A 24,063-nucleotide genomic window follows, 5' to 3' on the forward strand; every position below is an offset into this window, starting at 1 on the left:
GCACTTCAATATGTTGGCTGCCAACTGCATGGCGGCCTCCATAACCTCAATGCACTGGAACTTTTCCGCACACCAAACATAGTCGTCCCATAACGTCTTGCAATCTTTTTCTGCCTCTCTAAAGAGCGGTTCATGCAAATCAACCCTCTCCAGTCTCCGGTAAAGATTCAGCAATTCTGCCAGAGCTTGGAGATGTTGTACGATGCGGTCTGGAGAGTAGCGTTTGCAGTGTCGAATGATAGCCTGCAACAGAACTTCGGAACCTTCGTCATCCGCTCGTACGTGGGACTTGGCGACTCCCAAACCATAGTTCACCACAGCAATGCAGTCTGTCGCATCAAGCTCCTGAGCAATACTTCTGATCTCAAAATCATCTTCGGACAAAGTTCCGTCGCAACTTGTGGCTGTTCGTCGTCTAATGCTTCCGGTTACCCCTCGAGTGTCCATGATGTACTTCGACCGAGAAAGGAGACCAAACGCATCTTTCGGTCTGTTCCATGTCTCCAGCAGCTCAACCGCATGCAGAACATGCTGCTGAGTAAGTCTATCTTCATTGCCGAACGCATCAACGTGCTCGCGTGTAAGGTCGTCTATGATGGTGTCGGCCTTTTGCATCTGTCCAGTCTCGGCGAGAAGACTGGCGCATTCATACTTCACCTTCTTCGTGTCGTCGTGTGCTGGACCCATGACTTGATCAAGACCCCGGATAGCTTTGAAAAAGTATGTTTCTGCCTCTTCCACCTCGCCGTTTTGCTTGCACTTCCGCGCCATGTCGCATAATTCGATATATCCAGAGCGTGCAAGGCCTACGGCTCTGATAGTAGGAACATCATGTTCAATGAGCTCTTGCCTTTGTCTTGGGTAGAAAGCATCCTCATCATCGTCATCAGTCGACTCATCCGCATGATCCTCATCCGAATCAGGATTATCAAAAGATGCGCCCGAATCCTGCGGACCGCCTTGGACATAGTCTAAAAACATATACCCGCCGTCTCCATCAGGCATATCGTCATCTGACTCAGCAGCTGTGCTCTCTCGAACGGAAACTCCAGCCGGTGATGGTATGTGATTCTTGGGCGTCTTGTAGCTCACATCTTTCGGGGTGTGAAAGTCTGTTGTTAATCTAGTGTTAGTAGAAAAGTTGTATCGGACAAAATATTGAAACAGAATACTATATACCTTGCGGGTTACCGAGTATTGCGGCTTTCTTATTTCGCATGAGGCTGTTTTTCGCCTTCTCTGGGTCCCAGTGCTGCCCTCCGTATATAAAAACCGTATCCTTCTTGTCGTTGTCCCATCTTTCTCTTGCTTTCTTCACCATGAAGTGTGAATGGGTCGCGGGAAGATTTTTAGACCAATTCCATGTCCGGAATTGAAGCTTGTAAAGCTTTTTCCTTGAGCGTATGTTAGATATTAAACTTTGCAGGAGCACGTGTAGGAGCTCACGAGGCGTCAAATGAATGTCTCTCCTTCATGATATGCATCGTCTCTTCCAGAGTCTTGTTCTGCAATAGATAGAGCTTTTTCAATTCTTGCTGGTGGGCATCCCAGTCCAAGTTGTCGTATTTGCGTCTCTTTCTCTTAGTATTAGATTCGCCGAGCTCTGCGTGTGAGGCGATGGAGGACTCCGCAACTCGATGTTGAGGTATGGCGACATCCGAGGGCGGTCTGACGGGAACCAAGTGCACAACTGCCTGATGGTTGCTTGGTTCATTGGGAGTGTATGACAAGAATTGGAAATGTTGGTTGTCCTGGCCTGTCGGAGTGCTATTCCAAGCATAGGCAGAGAAGGGGTAGTTCTGAGACTCCATGTCGGCGGGACTCGGCAATGCGAAAACTGAGAGAAGAAAAACAGACAACTTGACGGCACTTTGGCAAGGAGCTGTTGCACAGGCAAGTTGTGTTGGGGAAATCAGTTTGCATCTTGCTCTTGGGGTACCAGCGTAACAGAGACGTCCGTGGCCTATTTAATACAAGGACGCGCCAAGAGAGCTGCGAAAAGTTCCCAAAAGGGGGAAAAAAAAAGGTTCACAAAAGGTCTAACAAAGGGGGTGTCATGCACGTACGTACGTCACGCTGCGCCTGCTGGCAAGTGGAAATTCTGCACGAAGTGGCTCGAAGTTGGTCGCCTAGGCACACCTAGAAGAGGCGAGCCCCGGGGTGGGTGGTCTCGTCGTGTGAGAGGACTTGCGGCATGAGCCGATCCAAAAAAGTTCTCAAGGAATCCGGTTGCCTCGCGGGAGCCTGATCTCCTGCATCCATGGTGCATAGCCTAACGCGGTAACTTGGTTGGGTACATGTAGAGTTATTTTGCAGCGCATGTAGTGTCGCACGAAACCCTTCGTTGCTGACCGCCTCGTTCACACCTGACCGGTAGGTGTGGTGTGGTAGACGCGTGCAGGTCCCACCCAGATAGTCGTCATTCCAGAATTGGTTGGCCTGAGAGAAGGGCCCAAAAGATTCTCTCGATAGGTGCCCTTACAGTGCAAGGGCGCTGCGTTCGTTGTCTCTTCCAGGGTGGCTTGATGCACACCATGTAGTCTTCTCTGAACCTAAGGAAAACACATCTGCCTCAGCGCGTGCGGACGGCATGCCGCACCTGTGGAATCCAAACTTGATTTGCAGCTTTTGCCCCCCTTAAGCCATTGGAAAAAAGGTTCCCAAAGGTCCCTTTCGCAATGGCATACATTGGGACCAGTAATGCCGTAGGTTGTTGGTCAAGTTTCATATCGTGAGGGCCCTTGATTCCAGAGTCCTCAGAAGTTCCCAAGAAGCTCTCAAAAGGTCTTAGGCAGACTGGTGCTATCGGCTCTTGGAAATGACTTTGACGCCGAAAAGAAAAGTACACAAAAGCTCTTCGTGATGGTGATGAACTCGCTACTATAAAGGACGGTCCCGGATTTCACTCGCAGAGGTGAAGCGAGAGATAGTTCTACTCATCAACTTTTCTTGTGTCTTCGGTTTCATCGACTAAGAGCTGAAGTCCCTCATCAGACAGGCTGCCAAGCATCGTGCTCAGGAGGCTCAAGCTTGCCACATTCGCACCCTCGATACAAACGATGGGAAACTCCAAATCGCAGAAGGTAAGATATGTTCTATATTCTACAAAGATCCAGGGCTCTTGATGTGCAGCCAAGTGGGCTCAGCGGTTGATACACTAATCAACGTGCTTAAGTTGCATGTGCCAGTCATAGCTGCAGTGCTGCACCTATTAGCGGGGACTAATGAGAGACACCGGACTTCTTCTTGAAAAGCACTTAGAGACTAACTTGGTCTCAAAGAGCCGACATGCTTCACAAAAGCGGCCTGCAGGAAGTCACATACAAGTTCTTCGCGCATGGCCAGCCACTCAACACTCTGCAGGGACGGATGCTGGACTGGCCGGACATGCGGCCTATGGACCTGCCATGAGTCGGTGGCTGTCGGAAAGTGTCTCGCAGCAACCCTATCATATGATAAGTGAGGTCCCGAGGCTCAAATCGGATGGAGACCGCATTGTAACCTTCGTCACTGTTGCAAACACGCCCAGTGTTGCAGTGCATGGCAGTGAGTCCCACATACTAAATTTCAAAGTGCAGGTTTGGTAATATGTTTTGTCCAAACAGGCGCCCCATCCACTGAACGTAAGAGCGCCTAGGGCTCTTTTCGCGGCCGCATATGCGTGCAGCAAGCAGTACCTGGGTCATTTTCTCGGCTGGGCTAGGGTGTTGAACCCAATAAGAAAGGAAAGCTGGTTGGTCTATAGGATCCAAAGCTCTCGCCTTACTTTCAGAAACAGGCTTGAGGAGGGTGGTCAGCAGGCGTAAGGCAACCACTAGGCATTCATTGATTTATGTACATCATCATTTAGACCTTGCCAATCAGATCCGAACACGCAAATTTACATCGCCTTTTCTCTCCATTCTCCCGCTTGACTTGGTGACGATATTCCTATAGATCGTAAGATGCCTGCATCTGCTTTATGCGGCCAAGATATTAGGTGTCCCAGGTGTAGGAAAATGTATTGGAATTTGAGCAACGGGGCTTTCAAAAAGAAGTCTCCAGGCCTTAGCTTCTTCTTTTTCCATCATTAATTCGAATCATTATAAGCATACCGACTTGCTCCGGATTGCGTTGAGCATAAGTTGGTGGTTTCTCATGTTCTACTTTGCACCAGCTCATACAATACGAGGCATATTTCGACCAATTTTGCTACGGATTGGTGGTTCCGGTGCAAGATCATGACGACCGAATATTCGACAACGTCTGGCATGGGTGAGCCCCATGAATACATTGGAGAAGAAGGGGATAAGACCACGGAATCTCCCCCAATCAGCGACAAAGAAGGCGAAGCCCAGGGCATTCCATGCACAAAAGAACCTGAACCAGACGGACTTGACTTCATTGATCCAGTCGAAATCAATGATGGCAGTGGAGCTGACTGCGAACTACATGTCTACGAAAGTCGCTACGATACTCGCGGCGAGAATGTGGTATTGAGAGTTGGGGTGAAGCATGAATTTGAGGCCCCGAAAGACAGAAGTCACGCTGCAGCTCTCGTCCTGACACGCTTTTACTCTGAAGACAAAGAGCTCTATTCGACGAGATTAGAGGTCAGATCGCCATATTTGAGGAAAGCCTTGAGAGAAGTCATCAAGTCGTATCCAGGAATCGATTTTGATCCAGCCAACAACGTCTGGATCCACGAAGACGATGCCTCATGCCTCTTTCACTACCGGGCAGAATTGGAAGTATACGCCGAGTCATCTGGAGACGAAGAAATGCAGCGTCACCTGCACATGCTGCTGCAATATGTTAAGCGCAGATTTCACGAAGAAATCAAGAGATATGACGCAACAGTCGCCAAACGACAGGCCTCGGCCGGTTCGGAGTTCAAATACCTGTGGATGGCGTACAAGCCAGGCGATCTCTTATATCAAAAGTCTGGGGAGATAGATACTCTCGCTACTTTGGAATCCTTGACATTCGAGGAAGGTGAACTTTTTGATGACGAGGATGAGTATCGGGGCATTTCAAGATGGGAGATGCGCGTGAAGAGAGTTCAACGCAATGGTACTCACCTAGGATATGTCTATGATAAGATCATCTTGAAAAAGTACGAAGGTTTCGCAGCATTTTCGACTTTGGATATCTTTCCATTACACTTCCATTCAGAAAGTCAGCAGATCAAAACTCGGCTTTTAGGCCGGGGGAAGAAGTACATGTCATTGGCAGACATCCACCACTGTCAATACAATGGCACAGCAAAGCTCAGTCAATTGATCAATAGACCTACTACGGTCAAAGATGAGCTTATACGAACCAGGGTGAGTAGATGCAAGCTCAGGTTGGCGTAAGTGATGTGCTGAGCAAAGTCAGGTTCGGCAGAGAATTATGGTTGACTTTGAGGAGTTTTACCAGAATGCTAAAGGCCCCCAACCAGACTTTCAAACTCCAGGAGACATCTTGGGGTCAACTTCTTCCGACATAAGACTGGAAGATACGGACTTCCTTATTTGCCATCATGAGGTGACTGGCTATACTTTAATCACCAAGCGTTGGGGCTTTTTCGACGTAGAGCTTGTTCACCCAGTCAACTTCAATGAAGAGGCTTTTCAGAACTTAGTCCTTGAAGAGGATAAGAAGCAACTCATTTCCTCGCTAATTTTGTCTCGCAATCTTGAAGGTTTCAGCAGTGATGACTTTATCGAAGGAAAGGGAAAGGGTGTGATCATTCTCTTACATGGCCCACCTGGGGTTGGGAAAACGTTCACAGCAGGTAAAGTTGCTATTCGAATCTATCTTCAACCACACATTCTGACTACAAAATACAGAGGCGATGGCAGATCATGCTCGTAGACCCCTACTTACTGCCAACTCGGGCCAGTTCGTTGGCCCTCCTCCATATGTGGAATCCATACTATCTCGCCTATTACACCTTGCCGAACGATGGCAGGCCTTGTTACTACTGGATGAGGCCGATGTTTTCATGCAAGCTCGAAACTTGTCTGACTTGGAGCGCAATGGACTGGTATCTAGTACGTCACTCAAGCTCTTGGGTAGGTATCTACTGACGGCTTTGCTAATTGATACAGTGCTTCTTCGTATTCTTGAATATTTTGAGGGAACTCTCTTCTTGACGACCAATCGCGTTGGAACCATTGATAGCGCCTTCATGTCTCGGATTCATCTCGCGTTGTCTTATAGCCCTTTGACCAAGGAGGCCAAACAGCATCTGTGGGATGTGTGGATTGCACGAGCTTGTGGTGGAGAGCGACCCGCCTGGGCAGCAGATAAATTGCTGAAAGCTTTGGCAAGCTTTGATGTCAGCGGTAGGGACATTAAGAATATCGCCCTTCTTGCCCAGGCAGTAGCCAAAAGTGGGCAGCGGGGTATGGCAGCTGACGACATCTGGAAAGGTGTTACAGCCATGACCCAGTTTCAGGAAGATTTCAAGAAGAGTGTTCCTGATGAAGGACTCGGAAGGAATATTGACGGGAAGGAACTGACAGTGAATCAGACTCCTTCTATTTCTTGGGCTGCAAAGGCTATGAATCACTGGTGGTATCGTTCTTGATTGGCGTCTTGGACTTTTGTCAATACTCAAGCACCACGCAACAATACGGAATTGATCATGTTACCAACATATAATTTCGCGGAAGTCGCAGACTCGCCCTTGGCTCGTATTATGCTTCTATTCTTGAATCTGCACGAAAGCTATCAGCAGCAACGTGGAGCGCCCAGCAAATTGTTTTCATAGCCTCGACTGGATGTAAACCGTCCGGGGACCTCTGTGTGCGGCCGGGTTTGTGGGTCCGTGTGCGATAAGCAAAGTTGTGCTTATTAACCAATCATGCATCGAGTTTCTGCACCACTCCCGATTAGTCAGATCGGGTTTGGAGTCTGTGGTCGGCAATGAGCTCGGGTATCAAATCAATTAGGTTCTCTTTTCAACTTTACCCCTATTACGCCTCACCCCAATCATTCCCGAAATGCGAACCAGCGTTTCCTGCGAAGCTTGCCGGTAGCAAAATTTCTCATGTTTTCTATTCCGAGTTCTGACGTGATGTCTTTAGTAAATCGAAACTGAGGTGCATCCACAGCGGCAGTCCACCATGCGAGCGGTGCGACAAGTTTGGATACCCAGATTGCCAGCTTTCGCGGCCTCGCGTTAAGCCGATCAGGCGCGCTGCTGCCCGTGTTCGCGTTGTAGAAGCTGCTTCTTCTCCAACACCAGGTGAGTTGCTCTTTGCATATCAAAACCGAGTTCTGCTAACGGAGACTCAAGCCCTGGGAGCCCCGGGCGCCCCTAATGCCCCAACGCTTGGAATATTGCCTAGCAATAATGTAGACGGCCAATTGGGGATGCTTCCTATGAGCATCATCATAAAAGCCTTGCACATCTTTAGAACAAACTTTCCTGAGATGAACATGCTACATCCCGATCTGTTTTCCCGCTTATTCCTATTGGAGCGCAAGGCTAATAGCAAAGCCCTGCTGGCAGCTTTGCTTGCAGCAATAAAGAAGGAAGAATGCTACATCGATGGGACTTGGATGAACCAGCTACTTCCAAGCGAGGAGTATGCTTCCTTCTCTCGCAGCGTCCTTTCAAACGCCATGCTTGGGCCCCCGGAAGTTGTTGTTGTTCAAGCCCACCTTATTCTGACGCTATATGAATGGGACATGAGAGATTTCCAAAAGGCATGGGTGCACTGCGGTATGCCGTCAACATGGAAGTATATTAACGAAGGCTTTTAGTGCTTACCTCCAGTCCAGGTATCGGCATTAGAATCATCCAATCTCTGCATAGCACTCGGACAGCCCCGTTTTCTCTCGATGAGACCATCAACGTTGAGGAGCCCGACGAGCTGTCCCAAATCGTTGAAACTGCGACCTACTGGGCTTGCTTCATATTAGACTGCACAATCAACTCAGGAACGTACAATCCTAGTATGCTTTCTATGGCCGAGATGTTGAAGCTTCAAGTCCCTCGGGTCCCGCCCGCCAGCGGGTTTCTATTCGGATGCAAGCAGGAGCCTATGACCGACCGAAGCTTACCCCTGGGTATAGAAGAGTGTTACGAAGTCCTGGTTGACGGGTTCGCAATCTATGCAGACGTCATGACATTCGTGTACAATGATGGACGGAAAGCGCCCGGGATGTGTGCGCCCGCAGAGTGCCCCTGGATGCCAGATTCAAAATGGGCCAAGTGTCGGCAATCCCTGGAAAGATGGCGAAGCAACATGGATTCTTGTCTGTATTATCCAAAACACAGTGTCGCATCGCATGCGAATACCGGCTGCCGGGTATTTGTCTATATCAACCTGCTATATTATCACTGGTGACTGCAAAGGGTTAGTAGGAGCAATGTTGCAACTCGTACTTCCTTTCTCAAATGAGAATCCTCAGATGAGGAAGGAAGGTTTCTTGTTCCTTTCTAGCTGCATCTACACGTCTTTTATCTACTTTGCTGTATATCTTGATGTCTTAGTCCAGTGCTGAGCTTAGCTGAGAGCACCCTATGTGACAGGCCTGGCCTGTTATATCACTTCCCCCCTTTCTCAGCCGCTAGAACTATTATTAGAGTCATCCCACTTAAACTTAGATGGTCTAGTTAGCCTTGCTGTCAACCTTCTAGCGGCTTTAACCTATACTAGGTGTTACGACCCGTTATGTATGGATAACAGTTGACCGACCCACTTGGGCATCGGGCGGCTAGGATAAGACATTTGTACTGCAGGATCACAGGAACAACAGGGACTCACTCGGAACGGAAGAACTATGGTACAGGTCATGTGACGATAAGAAGGACCGACGAGAGATAAGCGGTCCTGACCTAGGACCGACATAAAGAAAGCGGTCCACACCTGGGGACCGCTCGGAAGACATCAGTCCTCAGTTTAAAGAAACTACCCTAGACTTATATATAGTATGACCCTGAGCCTGGCTCATGGTCAGACTTCTATAGCTCTTTAGCAATCAACTTAGTATTCATCCTCACAGATACTCTCAGCTTACCTTCACTGCAAATCACTTATTGAGTCTAAGACTGATCACCTTAGCCTCTGAAGAACCGATCTACTACAGCCTACAACCTACAACCTACGACCACAACCTAGTGTACTGTTAGAACGTATTAATTCCTAGCTTCTATTAGCAGACCCTACTGTTAGATAGCTGACCGTAACACTTTAATTGCTCCTGTTCAGTAAGTTGACCATTGATTTCTACTAACAGTAACAAACGACAATATCTTCCCACGCCTCTGTTAAGTCGCCTACCCTGGGATCCTCATCTACTTCTAGAGGATGAGCCACCTAAAACCTAGCCTAGGAACTAGGAGACCAGAAGATAAAGGACGACTTAGACAGCGAGGACGACACTGAAGAACTTAAACGCCAGCTTAATAAGACTAACAGCAACTTCAAGGTAATGCGCGAAATGTTTAACCAAAACGCCGCAGCCCTTAGCGAACTCCAGGAATAAGCCCGCAAGAACCAGGATCTAGAGAAAGAAGTCGCCACCCTCTAAGCTGCCGCTAACGTTATATCCGCCCCAGTCGAAGGATGAGAACGCCTCAAGCTTAACACGCCTTCCACTTTCGATAGGACCCCAGGACAACTTAAAGGACACCTGGTATAAGTTTAAACCTACCAGGCCTTCCATATAAACACCTTCCAGAACGACACTGAACGCATTATACACGCAGCCACCTTCCTTCAGGGATGAGCCCTTGCCTGGTTCGAACCCCTTCAACAGGAATAGCTTAACAACCCTGTCGAAAAATACAGCTAAGAAGTCAAGGACATCTTCTTCAGCTTTACAGGCTATATCAAGGCCCTAGAATCTCTCTTCCTTAACCCTGATGAACAAAGACAGGCTGAGCAAGACCTATCCCACCTACGACAAACTAAGTCAGCTACGCTCTACGCCGCAGAGTTTAGGCGATTAGCTGCAAGACTCCACATAACTGACGAAAGCAAAGTTTTTGCCTTCTACTAAGGACTTAAGGATGATGTCAAAGACGAAATAGCCAAACTAGAGACACCTCCTAGCTTCCTTGCCTATGTCGAACATACTATTAAGGTTGACAACCGCCTCTATAAACGACGAAAGGAACGAGGAGAGAAACAACAAAACCAGAATTTAGGACGTAAGTACTAATAGCAACCTCAACAGAAGTTCAACAGCCAGCAGAACGACAACAGACCCTGTAACAACTGGAATAACACCTGCTAGAGCACCACCTACAGATAACACAGCAGACCTGTAGATCTCAGCATAATGACTAAACCTAACAACAAAAAACCTTAGAACCCTAAGTGCTATAACTGTAATAAGCAAGGCTATATCGCCAAAGACTGCAGACAGCCTAAGAAGCTCCCCTAGAGACCAGTGGCAGAACAACCTCAATAAGTCAACATAATTGCAAAAGCCCCACATACATCCTAATCGTAGACCAGATGCTATAACGATAACTGCTGAATTCACCTCAAAGATAAAGAAATATCAGGACACTACCTAAGGGATAGCAACCCTGGACGGTCTGGTTATAATATGACCATCCCAGACACTTGCCCTAGGAACCTGGCAATAATGCATTCCAGCAACAGCAAAGTGGCTAGAAAACCAGTTGAACAACTTAACAAGATGCTACGAATTCAGCGATTAGAACTAATCACCCCCCGCATAACTAGCCAGCAACTCCACTACGAAGAACAACAAATCAAGAAGGAAATAGAGCTAATCCAGCAAGAAGACGACAGATAAGTATGACTATATCAACAACAAGAACCAGAAGAAGAACCAGAACACCAACATAATCCTCTAATAGAACAACAACTCCTCAGTATGACTAACAACTAGACTTTCAGAGAAGGAGAAAGCTCTTCCTATAACTCAGATAAACCTCGCAACGTTACCTAACAACACACTTAAATAGAAATTACCTATAGGTTCACCCCTAGTGTGGACGACTCCAGCTCTGAAGAAGAACCTGACGACCAGGAAGGAAGAACTAAGCAACTTCTGAGATACTAAGGAATCAACATGCTTTAAGACAAGCAATAACGCCACTTCTATAGCACCTCAGCAGCCTAATGAGACTGAGGCTACACCCCTCAGCTACACACAGAAGATCACCCCGCGCTGAGAAGCAACCACCAGCTTCACTAAACCCTCTTCTGGCCCTAGTGCTTTCACGATAAATATAAAGAACACATAGGAGAAAAGCATAACTACTAGTTCTACCCCAGAAGACATAACGACAAACCTATATATAAGATCTACTCAACCTCTATTATGATTAGATGGACTATAGTACTGTTTGAAGATAACCTTGCAATCTTCAGACCTAGTCCTTAGTTCCCTATAAGATATCAACATAACGACAACATAAAATAGGATAAATGCTAATAAGACGAATGCTAAGTTTACTACTAAGAAAAGGCATAAGCCTAGAGAATCGCAAAGAACAGACCTAGACCCCCATAGGTTAGGATCTGCAAAAACAGCCTCGCAAAAGCATAACGAGAGGGAAAGCAAATCACCTACCTAGGACAACCAGAGCAGTCAAAAAACTAGACTCACCTACTGACAACAGATCACAACAGGCAACAAACATAAGATCTATTCACTAAATATCACAAGGATATAAGGGTAATATCAAACTCAAAGTTACTATCAACCAGCAGACAACACTTATGCTGATCGACAGCGGAGCCGAAGCAAACTTCATTGCCCCCCAAGCTATCAATAGGCTAGAAATATAATAGGGAGGAAAAGAACGACCATATCAGTTATACACAGCAGAAGGAGAAGGATTCAAGTACGAAGGAGGTACCATCTATAATGAGACTGCGCCCCTCGAGATAAGCTACCTGAATCAAAAAGAAAGAATCCAATTCGATATTGCCGATCTAGGAATATACGACATAGTGCTAGGACTACCCTGGCTACAAACAAGCAACCCACAGATAGATTAGAGCAAAGGCTAACTCTATTAGGACCATGATGATTCAGTCCCTGAGCAGCCCTGTCAGAATCAGGCCTCAAACGAATCAGTATGATAAGGAACAGCAAAACGATACCTCTGTTACCTCAAGGCTAAAGAAGCCGTATTATAACCACTGATAATAATAGATCTCAAACAGAAGAACGATCCACTTCTGTCTATCCCAGAAGAATATAAAGTTTATGAGAAACTCTTTGCGGCCGAATTAGAAACCAGACTGCCCGAACACACCAGTTTCAACCACGAAATACCCCTTCAAAAAAGGGAAGGAACCACATGTTACGACCCGTAAACAAGGATAACAGCTGAACGACCCACTCGGGCGTCGAGCGGCTAGGACAGGACATTTGTACTGCAGAATCACGGGAACAACAGGGACTCACTCGGAGACGGAAGAACTATGATACAAGTCACGTGATGATAAGATAAGACTGAGCAGGCAGTGTGGGTCACTGAGCGCTCAGTCGGAGTTACTGAGCGCTCACCAACAGTCAATGAGCGCTCACTGGTACCTGATGAGGGATCAGTGATAGAGTAAAGGGTACTGTTCAGAACTTGTATATAGTATGACCCTGAGCCTGGCTCATGGTCAGACTTCCATAGCTCTTCAGCAATCAACTTAGTATTCATCCTCACGGATACTCTCAGCTTACCTTCACTGCGAATCACTTATTGAGTCTAAGACTGATCACCTTAGCCTCTGAAGACCCGATCTACTACAGCCTACGAACTACGACCTACGACCACGACCCAGTGTACTGTTAGAACGTATCAATCCCCAGCTTCTGTTAGCAGACCCTACTGTCGGATAGCTGACCGTAACACTTTGATTGCTCCTGTTCAGTAAGTTGACCATTGATTCCTACTAACAGTAACGAACGACAATGTCTTCCCGCGCCTCTGTCAAGTCGCCTACTCCGGGATCCTCGTCCACTTCAGGAGGACGAGCCACCCAAAACCTAGCCCAGGAACTAGGAGACCAGAAGATGAAGGACGACTCAGACAGCGAGGACGACACCGAAGAACTCAAGCGCCAGCTCAACAAGACCAATAGCGACTTCAAGGCAATGCGCGAAATGTTCAACCAGAACGCCGCGGCCCTTAGCGAACTCCAGGAACAAGCCCGCAAAAACCAGGATCTGGAGAAAGAAGTCGCCACCCTCCGAGCTGCCGCCAACGTCATATCCGCCCCAGTCGAAGGACGAGAACGCCTTAAGCTCAACACGCCTTCCACCTTCGACGGGACCCCAGGACAACTCAAAGGACACCTGGTACAAGTTCGAACCTACCAGGCCTTCCACATAAACACCTTCCAGAACGACACCGAACGCGTTGTACACGCAGCCACCTTCCTTCGGGGACGAGCCCTTGCCTGGTTCGAACCCCTTCAACAGGAATGGCTTGACAACCCTGTCGAAAAATACAGCCAAGAAGTCAAGGACATCTTCTTCAGCTTCACGGGCTATGTTAAGGCCCTAGAATCTCTCTTCCTTGACCCCGATGAACGAAGACAGGCCGAGCGAGACCTGTCCCACCTACGACAAACCAAGTCAGCTACGCTCTACGCCGCAGAGTTTAGGCGATTAGCTGCAAGACTCCACATGACCGACGAAAGCAAAGTTTTTGCCTTCTATCAAGGACTCAAGGACGAGGTCAAAGACGAAATGGCCAAACTGGAGACACCCCCTAGCTTCCTCGCTTACGTCGAACATGCTATTAAGGTTGATAATCGCCTCTATGAACGACGAAAGGAACGAGGAGAGAAACGACAAAACCCAAATTCAGGACGCAAGTACCAATGGCAGCCCCAACAGAAGTTCAACAACCAGCGGAATGACAACAGACCCCGCAACAACTGGAATAACACCCGCCAGAGCACTGCCTATGGACAACACAGCGGACCTATGGACCTCAGCATGATGACCAAACCCAACAACAAAAAACCTTGGAACCCCAAGTGCTACAACTGCAACAAGCAAGGCCACATCGCCAAAGACTGCGGACAGCCTAAGAAGCTTCCCTGGAGACCAGTGGCAGAACGACCTCGACAAGTCAACACAATTGCAAAAGCCCCACATGCATCCCAATCGTGGACCGGATGCTACGACGACAACTGCCGAATTCACCTCGAAGACAAAGAAATGTCAGGACACTACCCAAGGGACAGCAACCCTGGACGGTCTGGTTACGATATGACCATCCCGGACACTCGCCCTAGGACCCTGGCAATGATGCATTCCAGCAACAGCAAAGTGGCTAGAAAACCAGTCGAACAACTCAACGAGATGCTACGAATTCAGCGACTAGAACCAATCACCCCCCGCATGACTAGCCAACAACTCCACTATGAAGAACAACAAATCCAGAAGGAAATAAAGCTGATCCAGCAAGAAGACGACAGACAAGTAAGACTATACCAACAACAAGAATCAGAAGAAGAACCAGAACACCAACACGATCCTCTGATGGAACAACAACTCCTCAGTATGACCAACAACTGGACTTTCGGAGAAGGAAGCTCTTCCTATGACTCGGATGAACCTCGCGACGTTGCCCGACAACGCGCTCAGACAGAAATCACCTATGGGTTCACCCCCAGTGTGGACGACTCCAGCTCTGAAGAGGAACCCGACGACCAGGAAGGAAGAATCAATCAACTTCTGAGATACCAAGAAATCGACATGCTTCAAGACAAGCAACAACGCCACTTCTATGGCACCTCAGCAGCCCAACGAGACCGAGGCTACGCCCCTCAGCTACACACGGAAGATCATCCCGCGCTAAGAAGCAACCACCGGCTTCACCGAACCCTCTTCTGGCCCCAGTGCTTCCACGACAAATGCAAGGAACACATAGGAGAAAAACACGATTACCAGTTCTATCCCAGAAGACATGACGACGAGCCTATCCATGAGATCTACTCGACCTCCGTTATGATTGGATGGACTATGGTACTGTTCGAAGACAACCTCGCGGTCTTCAGACCCAGTCCTCAGTTCCCCATGAGATGTCAACATGACGACAGCATGAAATGGGACGAATGCCAACAAGACGAATGCCAAGTTCACTACCAAGAAAAGGCACGAACCTGGAGAATCGCAAAGAACGGACCTAGACCCCCACAAGTCAGGATCCGCGAAAACAGCCTCGCAAAAGCACGGCGAGAAGGAAAGCAAATCACCTACCCAGGACAACCGGATCAGTCAAAAAACTAGACTCGCCTACCGACGACGGATCACGACAGGCAACAGACATAAGATCCATTCATCAAATGTCACAAGGACATAAGGGTAATATCGAACTCGAAGTTACCATCAATCAGCAGATAACACTCGCGCTGATCGACAGCGGAGCCGAAGCAAACTTCATTGCCCCCCGAGCCATCAATAGGCTAGAAATACGATGGGGAGGAAAAGAACGACCATATCAGTTACACACGGCAGAAGGAGAAGAATTCAAGTACGAAGGAGGTACCATCTATAATGAGACTGCGCCCCTCGAGATGAGCTACCTGAATCGAAAAGAAAGAATCCAATTCGACATTGCCGATCTAGGAACATACGACATAGTGCTAGGACTACCCTGGCTACGAACAAGCAACCCACGGATAGATTGGAGCAAAGGCCAACTCCATTGGGACCACGATGATTCAGTCCCTGAGCAGCCCTGTCAGAATCAGGCCTCAAACGAATCAATACGACAAGGAACAGCAAAACGATACCTCTGTTACCTCAAGGCAAAAGAAGCCGTACCACCACCACCAACAACGATGGATCTTGAACAAAAGAACGATCCACTTCTGTCTATCCCAGAAGAATATAGAGTTTACGAGAAACTCTTTGCAGCCGAATTAGAAACCGGACTGCCTGAACACACCAGTTTCGACCACGAAATACCCCTCAAAAAAGGGAAGGAACCACGCTTCAACAAAATCTACGGACTCAACCAGACAGAAATGGAAGCCCTAGACAAATACCTTGAAGAAAATCTGAAGAAGGGATACATCAGACCCTCAACGTCACCAGCAGGAAGCCCAATCCTATTCGTACCCAAAAAGAACGGAAAACTACGATTATGCGTCGACTACCGCATGCTAAACGAAATGACGATCAAGAACCGCTACCCACTACCACTCATCGACGAAATGAGACGACTCCTCCATGGAGCCAACTGGTTCACGGCCCTCGACCTCAAAGGAGCCTATAATCTGATCAGAATGAAGCAAGGAGAAGAATGGAAGACCGCTTTCAGAACACGAAAAGGACATTTCGAGTACCTCGTCATGCCCTTCGGCCTCACCAACGCCCCTGCAACATTCCAAAATATGATCAACCAAGTCTTACGCAAATACGTCGACATCTGCGTAGTAGTCTATCTCGACGACATCCTCATCTTCTCATCAACACTTGAGAAACATAAGGAAGACGTACACCACGTCTTACAAACCCTCCAAGAAGCCAAGCTATTAGTTGAACCTGAGAAAAGCGAATTCCACACACAAAGGGTGGAATACCTCGGATTCACTATCACCCCTGGAAAAGTCTGTATGTCAGAAAACAAAGTCAAAGCCATCAAGGAATGGCCGGTACCCAACAACCTTAAGGAAGTCCAAGGATTTCTAGGTTTCGTCAACTTCTACCGCAAATTCATCAAAGACTATGGCAAGATCAACGCAGCTCTCACAAGCCTCAGCCGCAAAGACACGCCCTTTATATGGGAAGAACCGCAACGAACAGCATTCCAGAAGATCAAGGATCTCATCGCCAGCGAGCCCGTCCTGAGCATTCCAGATCCAACAAAACAGTTCGAAGTAGAACCCGACGCATCCGACTACGCAATAGGAGCACAATTATCTCAACGAGATTCAGAAGGACGACTACACCCGTGTGCCTTCTTCTCTCGCAAGCTCCACGGACCTGAACTCAACTATCAAGTTCACGATAAGGAACTCATGGCAATCATCGAAGCTTTCAAGGAATGGAGACCCGAGCTCTCAGGAACCACACACGAAGTACTTGTGTATTCAGACCACAAAAACCTTTCACACTTCACGACTTCAAAAGTGTTGAATAAACGACAGATTAGATGGTCAGAATTCCTATCAGAATTCAACTTCCGAATCATCCATCGCAAAGGATCAGACAATGGCAGAGCCGACGCTCTTAGCCGACGACCGGACTACAACGTCCCAGTACCTGAAGAAACCCAGGTGATTCTCAAAGGAAACAACGACGGAGACCTAGTGCCAGCAACCAAACTCTTGATGATGGCCGGACGATCTAGTACTAGCCCGCCTAACGAACTAGACGACGAAGCAATTAAGGAGTTCCATGCCCGCCCTGCACACGGTCACCAAGGAATCACGAAAACCTGGAAACGACTACGACAACAATATGGAGAAAAAGTCACCAGAGAACGAGTGGCAAAAGCAATCAAGGATTGTGAGGTTTGCCTCAAAAGCAAACCCGCTCGACATCAACCTTATGGTATGCTACAACCCTTGCCTGTGCCGCAAACCGCCTGGCAATCCATATCCCTCGACTTCATCGTCAAATTACCGAAGTCTCGAGAACCCCTTACGGGAACACACTTTGACAGCGTTCTTGTCATTGTGGACCGACTCACGAAGTACGCCTACTTCATCCCGTACAAAGAAGCAAGTAACGCCGAAGAATGTGCCTACACATTTCTTAAATATATCATCGCCAACCACGGAACGCCCAGAGAAATTATATCAGACAGAGATAAGATCTTCACTTCCAAATTCTGGAAGTCAATCACATCACAACTCGGCATCAAACAATCAATGTCCACTGCATTCCACCCGCAGACCGACGGACAAACAGAACGAATCAACCAAATCCTCGAAACATATCTCCGCGCCTACGTCAACTACAACCAAGACAATTGGGTTGTATTGCTACCAATAGCCCAGTTCGCCTACAACAGCGCAGTAGGGGAAAGTACCAAGGAATCCCCCTTCTACCTCAACTATGGATTCGAACCAACCGCCTATGGAGAACCCCGAACAGGCCCAGCTGCAGTAAAAGCTGTCGCCTCAATACGCCAAATCAAGGATATCCAGGAAAACGCACGCAAAGAACTCGAATTCGTACGACAAAGAATGACAAAATTCAGCAACAAACGAAGGATTGAGGGACCAACCTTAAAAGAGGGAGATAGCGCCTATCTCATACGGCGAAACATCAAGACAAAGCGACCAAACGACAAACTCGACTATAAAAAACTCGGACCTTTCAAAATTTCACGAGTAATTTCACCAGTCAACTACGAACTAGGACTCCCAGAAACCATGAAGTGTCACCCAGTATTCCATGTCTCACTCCTCGAACCAGCACCACGTGGATCACAGACAAACGATATTATCATCGTCGAAGATAACGAACCAGAGTATGAAGTGGAACGAATTGTCGACCATCTCAAAGAACCAGAAGGGTATCGATACCTCGTCAAATGGAAAGGATACGGACACGAAGACAACACATGGGAACCAGCCAAAAACATCACCAACGCAGCAGAAGAACTCACGATCTACTGGCAGCAACACCAAGAACGAGAAGCCACACCAACACCTGTTGCACTGGTCCAAAAGAGCGCTGGATATAAACGAATTAGACACCCACATCGCTTCACCAGACCACACACTGAAACCGATCGACCGCGACAAGGGAAACCGTTTATCCGCCTAGGGACACCAGGAATCAACTAAGGCGCCTCCGATAAAAAGTTTGGAGTGCCCGGATTCCAATCGCCAAGAACGGTATCCAGGTCTATCGCACCAAAAGCGCCCACCGACCGCGCCTCAAGGACCAAGGAAGACTCAACAAGGGAAGGACTCGCTGCCCCCTCCTCTTCAGCCACCACCAAAGTCTCCTTGCGGCCCTTTTTGAACACCATCCGCTTAGCCTTGCGGACACGATCCAGTTTCGCAAGCGCCTCATTCACTTCAGCCTGCGCCTTCTGCAGCACCTCCATTCTCTTTCGAAACAGTTCCTCGGTTTCTTCCTCCTCATCGTCCAAACGCCGAGACTCAACCATCAAACGTTCCACTACACATGAATTAGCATGAACAAAGACACAACGGGCCTCAGGAACTACACGAACATTGACAGATCGCATCGTCGGAAGCATTGCACGAGCGACGAGTGCCACCCACGGCGACACACTCCCCGCAAACCAAGGAACCAGGCAGCATTTTACAGCGCAACCCCTTGGACCGACAGCGACGACAAGGCATGACTTCGAACCCGTTCTCCGCAATGTTAAAGGAACGACGATAACGACGAAGAGTAGAAATCGCAGGATTTTCAGGAACGCGACCTGACATGGTGTCAGCATCATGGGTAAATCAGGAAGCACGATTGACGGATCCCCAACCTGGGACCAACGACCTACTTATGTTGGGTCTTGAGGACAAGACCTTTGGAGAGGGGACCTGATGTTACGACCCGTAAACAAGGATAACAGCTGAACGACCCACTCGGGCGTCGAGCGGCTAGGACAGGACATTTGTACTGCAGAATCACGGGAACAACAGGGACTCACTCGGAGACGGAAGAACTATGATACAAGTCACGTGATGATAAGATAAGACTGAGCAGGCAGTGTGGGTCACTGAGCGCTCAGTCGGAGTTACTGAGCGCTCACCAACAGTCAATGAGCGCTCACTGGTACCTGATGAGGGATCAGTGATAGAGTAAAGGGTACTGTTCAGAACTTGTATATAGTATGACCCTGAGCCTGGCTCATGGTCAGACTTCCATAGCTCTTCAGCAATCAACTTAGTATTCATCCTCACGGATACTCTCAGCTTACCTTCACTGCGAATCACTTATTGAGTCTAAGACTGATCACCTTAGCCTCTGAAGACCCGATCTACTACAGCCTACGAACTACGACCTACGACCACGACCCAGTGTACTGTTAGAACGTATCAATCCCCAGCTTCTGTTAGCAGACCCTACTGTCGGATAGCTGACCGTAACACCACACTTCAACAAAATCTACAGACTTAACCAGACAGAGATAGAAGCCCTAGATAAGTACCTTAAAGAAAACCTTAAGAAGGGATACATCAGACCCTCAACGTCACCAGCAGGAAGCCTAATCCTATTTGTACCTAAAAAGAACAGAAAACTACGATTATACGTCGACTACCGCATGCTTAACGAAATGACGATTAAGAACTGCTACCTACTACTGCTTATCAACAAGATGAGACGACTCCTCTATAGAGCTAACTGGTTCACAGCCCTCGACCTCAAAGAAGCCTATAACCTGATCAGAATGAAGCAAGGAGAAGAGTGGAAGACTGCTTTCAGAACCTGAAAAGGATATTTTGAGTACCTCATCATACCCTTCAGCCTCACTAACGCCCCTGCAACATTCCAAAATATGATCAACTAAGTTTTACGCAAATACGTCAACATCTATATAGTAGTCTATCTTGACGACATCCTTATCTTCTTATTAACACTTGAGAAATATAAGGAAGACGTACACCACGTCTTATAAGCCCTCTAAGAAGCTAAGCTATTAGTTAAACCTGAGAAAAGCGAATTCCACACACAGAAGGTAGAATACCTCAGATTCACTATCACCCCTGGAAAAGTATATATGTCAGAAAACAAAGTTAAAGCTATTAAGGAATAGCTGGTACCTAACAACCTCAAGGAAGTCTAAGGATTTCTAGGTTTCGTCAACTTCTACCGCAAATTTATCAAAGACTATGGCAAGATCAACGCAGCTCTCATAAGCCTCAGCCATAAAGACACGCCCTTTATATGGGAAGAACCATAACGAACAGCATTCCAGAAGATCAAGGACCTAATCGCTAGCGAGCCCGTCTTAAGCATTCCAGATCCAACAAAACAGTTCGAAGTAGAACCTGACGCATCTAACTATGCGATAGGAGCATAATTATCTCAATAAGATTCAGAAGGACGACTACACCTATATGCCTTCTTTTCTCACAAGCTCCACAGACCTGAACTCAACTATCAGGTTCACAATAAGGAACTCATGGCAATCATCGAAGCCTTTAAGGAATAGAGACCTAAGCTCTCAGGAACCACCTACGAAGTACTTATATATTCAGACCATAAGAACCTTTCACACTTCACAACTTCAAAAGTGTTAAATAAACGACAGATTAGATAGTCAGAATTCCTATCAGAATTCAACTTCTAAATCATCTACCGCAAAGGATCAGATAATAGCAGAACTGACGCTCTTAGCTGACGACCAGACTATAACATCCTAGTACCTAAAGAAACCTAAGTGATTCTCAAAGGAAATAATAACGGAGACCTAGTGCTAGCAACTAAATGTTACGACCCGTAAACAAGGATAACAGCTGAACGACCCACTTGGGCGTCAGGCGGCTAGGACAGGACATTTGTACTGCAGAATCATGGGAACAACAGGGACTCACTCGGAAACGGAAGAACGATAGTATAAGTCACGTGATGATAAGATAAGAGATTAGATCCGTACGCCAAGAATACGGAGACCGTCCTTGACATATACGGGCCCCGTATGATCAAGGAACGGACCCCGTCAGGATTAGGAATGGTAATAAGATAAAGGGTACTGTTCAGACTTATATATAGTATGACCTGAGCCTGGCTTATGGTCAGACTCCTATAGCTCTCCAGCAATCAACTTTGTATTCATCCTCAGGATACTTTCAGCTTACCTTTACTGCGAATACTTGTTGAGTCTAAGATTGATCACCTTAGCCTCTGACTACCGATCTACGATACAGCCTATGACCTACGACCTAGACCACGACCCTAGTGTACTGTTACTATGTGTTAATCCCTAGCTTCTGTTAGCAGACCTTACTGTCGGATAGCTGACCGTAACACTTTGATTGCTCCTGTTCAGTAAGTTGACCATTAACACCTACTAACAGTAAAACGATAAGCATGTCTTCTCACGCTTCAGCCAAGTCCCCTACCCTGGGATCTTCATCTTCCTCGCGCAACCAGCCCCAGAATCTGGCGCAGGAACTTGCCAGCGTCGAAGACTACGACATGCCGGACCTCAAGTACGACTCCGACGGAGAAGGCTCCTTCACCAAGGAAGGTTACGAAAAACTTCGACGCATCATCCAGAAACAAGACGCTGAGTCTAAGGAGATGCAAACCTTCGTCAACAAAAGCAAGCAAGCTATGAACAACCTTAACGAGCAACTTTAGAACGCCGGATAAGCATATAAAAAACTTGAGAAAGACATCAGAAGAGACGCCAACCTCAAAAAGGTTTAAGAACTCCAGGAAGAACTTAACACCCTCCAGGCTGCCGCCAACATTGTTACTACCCCCGTCGGAGGACGACAGAAGCTCAAGCTCAGCACCCTGGTTACTTATGATGGAACCCTAGGAACGCTCAAGGGATTCCTGATTTAGGTTAAGAACTACCAGAATTTCCACTATGGAGACTTCACTAATAGAACTGAGAAAGTGGTGCATGCAGCCACCTACCTCAGAGGGAGAGCCCTTAAGTGGTTCGAACTAATCTAGGAAGAGTACCTCAAATATGAGACCCTCGACGAGTGCTCCACGGAAACCCGCGACATCTACGCCAATTTCTAAGGATTTGAGAACGCACTCAGGTCGCTCTTCTAAGACCCCGACGAAAAACGGCAAGCTGAGCGCAACCTCGCCCAGCTCAGACAGACCAAGTCTGCCAAAGACTACTCCGCCAACTTCAGACAACTCAGCGTTCAACTTGATCTCACCGAAGAAACCAAGATCTTCATGTTCTATCAAGGACTTAAGGACGAAGTCAAAGATGAGATCGTTAAGATCGATCGACCAGAAGACTTCCTCCAGTACGCCAAACTCGCCATCAAAATCGACAACCGACTCTTCGAACGACGAAGGGAACGAGGAGAGAAACGACAGAACCTAAACTCAGGACGCAGGTACTAATAGCAGCCTCAAAACAAGTTTAACAACCAGCGGAACGACAACAAACCCCGCAACAACTGGAACAACACTCGACAAAGCACTTCCTACAGATAACACAGCGGACCTATAGATCTCAGCGCCGCCACAAAGAACGACGGCAAGAAACCATAGAACCCTAAGTGTTACAACTGCGAAAAAATAGGATATATCGCCAAAGACTGCAGACAACCTAAGAAGCTCAGCTGGAAACCTATACCCAAACGGACTAAGCAAGTCAGCATGGCAACCAAAACGCCTCACGCATCCCTGTCATAGACCGGATGCTATAACGACGAATGCTTCACCCACCGCAGCGATAAGGAGGCTACAGGACACTAGCCTAGCAACCCAGACTGCGGAAGAATAGGTTACGACATGACCATCCCAGAGGTCAAAACAAAGACCCTTGCGATGGCCTCACGAGCGAACAGCAAGATGGTTCGAAAGACCACTGAATAACTTGATGAAATGCTTCGAGTACAGCAGCTCGAGCCAGTAGGCTCACCAACCCCGCGTGTCACCAACACACCAAGACAAACCACTCACGACAACCCTATGGGCTACAATCAAGAAACCCGACAAAGGATCAAGGACTCTGAAGCACGGATTCAGTACGAAACAAATCGAATCAAGGAATTCGAGACCAAGGAGGAATCCGACGAAGAACCTGAACACCAATACGACCCCCTGGAAGAACAACAGCTACTTCGCCTAACCAGCGGCTGGAACTTCGGCGAACCTGAATCCAGCTTCGATTCGGATGGGATCCCCTACGACTCCAACTCTCCCGCCGACGTCGCTAACTGGAACGCATGACACTACAACGGACCAATCCCAGGAGCTGACGACACTAGCTCCGAAGAGGAACCTGAAGACGAAGAAAAAATTAGATAACTCACCTAATACCAGGAAGTTAACCCCCTTCAAGACAAATAACAACGGCACTTCTATAGTGTCCCAGCAAACCAAAGGAACAAGGACTATACCCCCCAATTGCACGTGAAGGACCATCCGGCCCTCTACGCCTAACACCAACACTATTGGACCCTTTTCTGGCCCTAATACATCTTCGACAAATGCAAGGAATATATAGGC

General features: G+C 47.6%; 7 protein-coding genes across 7 annotated transcripts; 6 read left to right on the forward strand and 1 right to left on the reverse strand.

Moving 5' to 3' along the window:
• Window positions 1–4,220: 4,220 nt before the first annotated feature.
• ATAD3B-1 (ATPase family AAA domain-containing protein 3B) lies at window positions 4,221–6,556 on the forward strand (the record flags this gene model as incomplete). The annotated part of the gene is made up of 4 exons (XM_037329876.1): window positions 4,221–5,306; window positions 5,359–5,758; window positions 5,814–6,017; window positions 6,075–6,556. The coding sequence occupies 4 exons, from the start codon at window positions 4,221–4,223 to the stop codon at window positions 6,554–6,556; spliced, it is 2,172 nt and encodes a 723-aa protein (XP_037172414.1).
• Window positions 6,557–6,971: 415 nt separating this feature from the next.
• Window positions 6,972–8,324, forward strand: CGCA056_v014635 (uncharacterized protein; the record flags this gene model as incomplete). Its single annotated transcript, XM_037329877.1, has 5 exons — window positions 6,972–7,003; window positions 7,056–7,216; window positions 7,274–7,696; window positions 7,756–8,077; window positions 8,255–8,324. 5 exons carry the CDS (start codon window positions 6,972–6,974, stop codon window positions 8,322–8,324), a joined length of 1,008 nt encoding a protein of 335 aa, XP_037172420.1.
• A 4,552-nt stretch (window positions 8,325–12,876) lies between these two features.
• Window positions 12,877–15,207, forward strand: CGCA056_v014636 (Retrotransposon-derived protein PEG10; the record flags this gene model as incomplete). Its single annotated transcript, XM_037329878.1, has 1 exon — window positions 12,877–15,207. The coding sequence occupies one exon, from the start codon at window positions 12,877–12,879 to the stop codon at window positions 15,205–15,207; it is 2,331 nt and encodes a 776-aa protein (XP_037172422.1).
• A 3,511-nt stretch (window positions 15,208–18,718) lies between these two features.
• CGCA056_v014637 (uncharacterized protein) lies at window positions 18,719–19,522 on the reverse strand (the record flags this gene model as incomplete). Its single annotated transcript, XM_037329879.1, has 5 exons — window positions 18,719–18,832; window positions 18,860–19,077; window positions 19,118–19,321; window positions 19,391–19,448; window positions 19,490–19,522. The coding sequence occupies 5 exons, from the start codon at window positions 19,520–19,522 to the stop codon at window positions 18,719–18,721; spliced, it is 627 nt and encodes a 208-aa protein (XP_037172421.1).
• A 2,420-nt stretch (window positions 19,523–21,942) lies between these two features.
• On the forward strand, window positions 21,943–22,425 carry CGCA056_v014638 (uncharacterized protein; the record flags this gene model as incomplete). The annotated part of the gene is made up of 2 exons (XM_037329880.1): window positions 21,943–22,167; window positions 22,315–22,425. 2 exons carry the CDS (start codon window positions 21,943–21,945, stop codon window positions 22,423–22,425), a joined length of 336 nt encoding a protein of 111 aa, XP_037172428.1.
• Window positions 22,426–22,555: 130 nt separating this feature from the next.
• CGCA056_v014639 (uncharacterized protein) lies at window positions 22,556–22,950 on the forward strand (the record flags this gene model as incomplete). The annotated part of the gene is made up of 2 exons (XM_037329881.1): window positions 22,556–22,571; window positions 22,646–22,950. The coding sequence occupies 2 exons, from the start codon at window positions 22,556–22,558 to the stop codon at window positions 22,948–22,950; spliced, it is 321 nt and encodes a 106-aa protein (XP_037172427.1).
• Window positions 22,951–23,436: 486 nt separating this feature from the next.
• Window positions 23,437–23,784, forward strand: CGCA056_v014640 (uncharacterized protein; the record flags this gene model as incomplete). Its single annotated transcript, XM_037329882.1, has 1 exon — window positions 23,437–23,784. One exon carries the CDS (start codon window positions 23,437–23,439, stop codon window positions 23,782–23,784), a length of 348 nt encoding a protein of 115 aa, XP_037172426.1.
• Window positions 23,785–24,063: the final 279 nt, after the last annotated feature.

Source organism: Colletotrichum aenigma (genome assembly GCF_013390185.1).
Source record: "Colletotrichum aenigma strain Cg56 chromosome Unknown KSG_Cg56_contig10, whole genome shotgun sequence".
In the NCBI taxonomy this organism is placed as follows: domain Eukaryota; kingdom Fungi; phylum Ascomycota; class Sordariomycetes; order Glomerellales; family Glomerellaceae; genus Colletotrichum; species Colletotrichum aenigma.